This window comes from Labrus bergylta, chromosome 9 (assembly GCF_963930695.1).
Source record: "Labrus bergylta chromosome 9, fLabBer1.1, whole genome shotgun sequence".
Taxonomy (NCBI): domain Eukaryota; kingdom Metazoa; phylum Chordata; class Actinopteri; order Labriformes; family Labridae; genus Labrus; species Labrus bergylta.
Genome location: NC_089203.1, coordinates 31,277,974 through 31,283,556, shown reverse-complemented (window position 1 = coordinate 31,283,556; position 5,583 = coordinate 31,277,974). Strand labels below are relative to the sequence as shown.

The window sequence follows — 5,583 nt, the reverse complement described above, 5'->3', positions numbered from 1 at the left end:
AACATGAGAGAGAGCATGACAGAGAACATGAGAGAGAACATGAGAGAGAACATGACAGAGAACATGACAGAGAACATGAGAGAGAACATGAGAGAGAACATGAGAGAGAACATGAGAGAGAACATGACAGAGAACATGAGAGAGAACATGAGAGAGAACATGAGAGAGAACATGAGAGAGAACATGAGAGAGAACATGACAGAGAACATGAGAGAGAACATGACAGCTACTTTACTGACTTTGCGTCTCATTTAGAGTCGTTGCGAGCACTCACACTCGTCACATGAATTGGACGTTGAGGGTGCAGCATGTTCAGGCCCAATACGGATAGTTCCGTATTTTATTTTCAGTAGATTTCATTTCCTGTTTTATTTTCTCTCATTCTGTTTTTTCCTGTTTTATTTTGTAGTTCTTCTGCCTGTGTATCATGCCTCACGTTAATTCCTCCCTCTGTGTGTTTCCCTCCCTTCCTGATTGCCCTCATCATCTTCACCTGAGTCCTGTTAGTCTCACCTGTTAGTCTCACACCCCCCCCCCCCCCCCCCCCTTCTTCCATACTGGACTGATGAGGATTTCTATCAGCTTCATGTTTGTACCTGTGAGCCTGGAGTGTCCTGATGCTCGTCTCTTCTTTAAAGGTAAGTCACCCTTAACTTGGTGTAGTACCCTAAAGTCTCCAGTAGAGGGCACTCTGTCTCTCTGTTTTATACTGGTGTGTATAAATCCAACAGAGCTCTCCTTCTCTCCCTCGCCTCCCGACAAGAGACCCTCAAGTGTGACAAGTTTACACAGACCATCTGCAGACCTCCCCGCCGCCATAAAAACACTAATCACAAGGTCATAAAATGTGACTCCATAACGACACCCAGAATGCAGCGAGGCCGATGTTTCCAAACGTTTGGAGCGAGCAGAGAGAGAGCAGAGAGAGAGCGACTTCAAGTCCTCGCACATGAATGTGTTTATTGATACGTTTTAAAGCCGCAGTTTGTTGAGCCGGTCAGATTAACGTTTTAAAAAGTGAGAGGTCACGAGATGAGGAAGTGACCTCAGCCTGAAGTCTCTCTGAGGACTTTATTTCAGTGTTTCTTTATTTCTTCCTGAATTAATAAAGTTTCACTGTTACACCTTCAGTAATGTGTGATCTGCATGAACCTTGAAGCCTCTTTAACTCTAAAAGGGCCGAACAGAAGAGATAGTAAATGTAGGTTTATGTCGATGTTTTAGTTTCTGATGTTTAAGGAGAACTATCCGACAATGTTTGCACTCTGTTAGAATGAAAGCAGCTCAACGTCTTTAAAAAATGTTTAAACTTTTTTTATTTTGTCAAATGTGTAAAAGTCTTAATTTCCTCCGTACACTTTTTCTGCCGACCCCCCTTCTCATCGTTCAAGTGGTCACATGAACATCAGGGCGTTCAAACAATTAGACATTTTTAATCGTTAAAAATTTAAACAGTGAATTACATTTTTACTTTTTTTTATTTTGGGCTTTTTATTCCTTTTTAAACTTAGAGATGGGGCAGTGGAGTCAGAAATCACAGAGAGAGAGAGAGAGAGTTATGAGTGATATGCAGGAAAGGAGCCACAGGCTGGAATCGAACCCAGGCCATCCGCTTGGAGGACTGTAGTCCACTGGGCTACGGGCGCCCCACTTATTCATATTTTTATTCTTAATTTTAATTGAAATTCCATTATTAAATTATTAATCGTGAGGCTTTTATTTTGTATTTTTGTGCCGTCTTAAGCTGCGAGTAACTCGACCTCGCTGTGTCTCTTCATTGCTCGCCGTGATTCAGGCGACCATGAGGGTGAGAAACCATCCCCTCCTTCTGTGGTTTCTTCTTCTCTTGTTATTTCTCTACATCAGTGTTACCCCCTCCCCTTTCACATTTTATATGAGGTAGGGGTCCCAGTTTTGCAGAACTTTTTGTCTACATCAGTCCTTCAATTTATCCTATTATTCCTCCCTCTCTCTCTCTCTCTCGCTCTGTCTCTGTCTCTCTCTCTGTTTCTGTCTCTCTCTCTGTCTCTCTCTCTCTCTCTCTCGCTCTGTCTCTCTCTCTCGCTCTGTCTCTGTCTCTCTCTCTGTCTCTGTCTCTCTCTCTGTTTCTGTCTCTCTCTCTGTCTCTCTCTCTCTCTCTCTCGCTTCTCTCTCGCTCTGTCTCTGTCTCTCTCTCTGTCTCTGTCTCTCTCTCTGTCTCTCTCTCTCTCTCTCTCGCTCTGTCTCTGTCTCTCTCTCTGTCTCTGTCTCTCTCTCTGGTCTCTCTCTCTCTCTCTCTCTGTCTCTGTCTCTCTCTCTGTCTCTCTCTGTCCTCTCTCTCTCTCTGTCTCTCTCTCTGTCTCTCTCTCTGTCTCTGTCTCTCTCTCTGTCTCTCTCTCTCTCTGTCTCTCTCTCTGTCTCTCTCTGTCTCTCTGTCTCTCTCTCTCTCTGTCTCTCTCTCTCTCTCTCTCTCTCTGTCTCTGTCTCTCTCTCTGTCCCTCTCTCTCTCTCTCTCTCTCTGTCTCTCTCTCTCTATCTCTTTCTCTCTCTGTCTCTGTCTCTGTCTCTCTCTCTCTCTCGCTCGGCCCCGGACGCAGCGTGCCGGTGAGCGGGGTTATCCTCAGAGACATGGCGAGGTGAAGTGGGTGACCATGTTTGAGGTCCGCCCGGCTGTTATTGCTCCTAATGTTCAACAGATGTGTGTGGGGGGGGGGGGGGCGCAGCCGTGAGAGGACGCACACACTCAAACACGCCCGTGTCTTTAAATCACCGTCATTAACCATTTAGTGAAAAGGGCGAGGCAATTAAGGTCATCCTGATTTGAGGGGCGGGGGTCAGTCAGACGCATTTGACCTCCTGATCGGCAGTCCGAGTCTTTACTAAACGTTTTCACATCGTATCTCAAACATTAAACATCTAAAACATCTGTCGCTTCACAAATATTTGTTGACGGTCTTTAAAACATGGCGCCCGTCTGATCGTGTCACGCCGCCCTCTGTCTCCGGAGCGAGGCTATTCAAACATGCGAGCGAAAGATGGCGTCAAATCAAATGGCAGCACTGTGCTCAGACGGCGCCCGTGCAGAGGCGTTCACTCCGGTGGCCAAAAGTGAGAGAGTGGAGAGCTGCTCCAAGTGGTCACGAGGGGGTTGAGCGTTTTGGAGCCCGGGCTTATGGCGAGCGCTTACTTTGGAGCACGCTGGAGGGAAGGCAACACGAGGAATAAAGAAACCTTCAGAGAGCGTCTGCAGAGACTCAACTCCTCAAACTGATTTGATGTTTCAGAAGAAAAGCACTCCACTTGATCGCCCTTCTTTTGATTCCTTGTAGAAGAGAGTTTGTCCAACTGAACGCTGGAGGAACATTCTGAGACCCCCCCCCCCCCCCCCCCCCCCCCCCCCGTGCACGCCGCAGAGGAGACCGAGATGCCTTTAGGTCCGTTGAGCAACAGAAACTAACATGAAATCCTTCACGACCCGCTGAGAGTAATGGCCACGTGTGACATCACAGGAAACGAGCGTGCAGAAGAAGAAGAGTTTCTGTTTTCTGCCTGCTCGGGGAAGTCTGGAGTTTCATGACGCTGAATTACTGCAGGAGAAGAAGTCAGCCCCCCCCCCCCCTTTAAAGCTGTTTCTCTGGTTTCCGCTGTGGTGCTGCAACGCGTCCCCCTCTTGGCCACAGCGCCGGCCTCGCCGACCCTCCCCAGTATCTGAACGCAGTGAGCCCGCTGTGAGTCACATCGACTCCACAGGTCAACGCCCCCGCTGGTCGACGCCCCCCCTCATAACGAGCTCCTCTCACCATCTGAAGAATATATTCATGATTCTCTTTTATGAGGAAGGTGACGGCAGATTGACACCAGATGTTTCATAAATGATCAGCGCCGAGACGCCAAGCTAAACAGGCGAGCAGAAACACACAGGACGCGTCTGTCTTTTACAAATCATTTATTTTCTTATTTCACCAGCGTGTCGTATTTGAGTCTTGACTTTGGGAACATAATGAAGATGAAATGTTGAAGAGCTTCAGTGTTTTGTTTTTGATGTTTGGTCACATGATCGACTCTCAGCGTTATTCTGAACATGTTTTTATTTGGTCTCACTCTTTAAAGTCAGGTTGGTCATTTCCTCCACTTCTTCAGAGTCTGGTGTAAATTGTTTTTAGGTCCTGACAGACATTAATAACTCATGTTCTCTGAAAAAGGAACAAAGAAAATCCATCATCTGGATCAGTTTGTAAGTCTGTAAAAACTTTGACCAATGTCTGCACGAGGTACCAATCTGATGAACCAATCAGACGCCTCCCTGTCTCCCTCGCTCTCTACCTCTTACCTGCTCTAGCTCACACTCAAAGCTCGTCACCGATGACTTTAGGAGTTTATACTGTGAGATTACTGACCGCTGAATGAGACATGAGACGATGTAGCTTTATAGAGAGCACAGAGGGGAGGGGCGTGGCTTTATAGAGAGCACAGAGGGGAGGGGCGTGGCTTTAGAGGGAGCACAGAGGGGAGGGGCGTGGCTTTAGAGGGAGCACAGATGGGGCGTGGCTTTAGAGAGAGCACAGAGGGGAGGGGCGTGGCTTTAGAGGGAGCACAGATGGGGCGTGGCTTTATAGAGAGCACAGAGGGGGCGTGACTTTAGAGAGAGCACAGAGGGGAGGGGGCGTGGCTTTAGAGGGAGCACAGAGGGGGCGTGACTTCAGAGAGAGCACAGAGGGGAGGGGCGTGGCTTTAGGGGGAGCACAGAGGGGGCGTGACTTCGGAGAGAGCACAGAGGGGAGGGGCGTGGCTTTAGAGGGAGCACAGAGGGGGTGTGGCTTAGAGGGAGCACAGGGGGGGGTGGCTTTAGAGGGAGCACAGAGGGGTGTGGCTTTAGGGGGAGCACAGAGGGGCGTGGCTTTAGGGGCAATGAGGAGGGGTGTGGCTTTAGAGTGAGCACAGAGGGGTGTGGCTTCAGGGTGCAGCCGGAGGGGCGTGGCTTTAGAGGACGCACAGGGGGAGTGGCTTTAGAGGGAGCACAGAGGGGTGTGGCTTTAGGGTGCAACCGGGAGGGGCGTGGCTTTAGAGGGGGCACAGGGGGCGTGGCTTCAGGGTGCAACCGGGAGGGGCGTGGCTTTAGAGGGAGCACAGAGGGGTGTGGCTTTAGAGCGTGTGCAGAGGGGTGTGGCTTCAGAGGGAGCACATAGGGGCGTGGCTTTAGAGGGGGCACAGAGGGGGGGCAGGGCAAAATAAATGTTGCTAGCTGCTAAATAGAGAAGTTTAATCCGGGACGTTGTTGTTGAATCCAGATGTTTGAGAAGCAGCTGGATCCTCAAACGTCTTAAAGTCTCATTTGAACTTCTCTCTGAACGCGCTGATGAAATGTTTCAGTGAAGAGACACTTTGTGGAGGTCGACAGTTTGAGTATTCATTTCACGCCGGCCGTGTGTGACCTGCTGCACGGCGGCCTCACAACACGTGGTCATTCTCTCTCTGACCCCGCAGCTCGCCCCGCAGCTCGCCCGCAGCTCGCCAACAGTTTGTGTGTGCAGCGCTGACGTCTCCCCGCAGGAATGTGTCCCCCCGCTCGCCATGCCCGACCAGGCCACCATAACACAGTGTGAA

At 49.7% G+C, this 5,583-nt stretch overlaps 1 protein-coding gene across 1 annotated transcript in view; it reads left to right on the top strand.

Moving 5' to 3' along the window:
- Positions 1-3,014: 3,014 nt before the first annotated feature.
- LOC110000880 (BEN domain-containing protein 4) overlaps positions 3,015-5,583 on the top strand; it is a 10,946-nt gene continuing 8,377 nt past the window's right edge. The window contains 1 exon segment of the mRNA XM_065959074.1: positions 3,015-3,087. Coding sequence (XP_065815146.1) covers positions 3,015-3,087 — 73 coding nt within the window.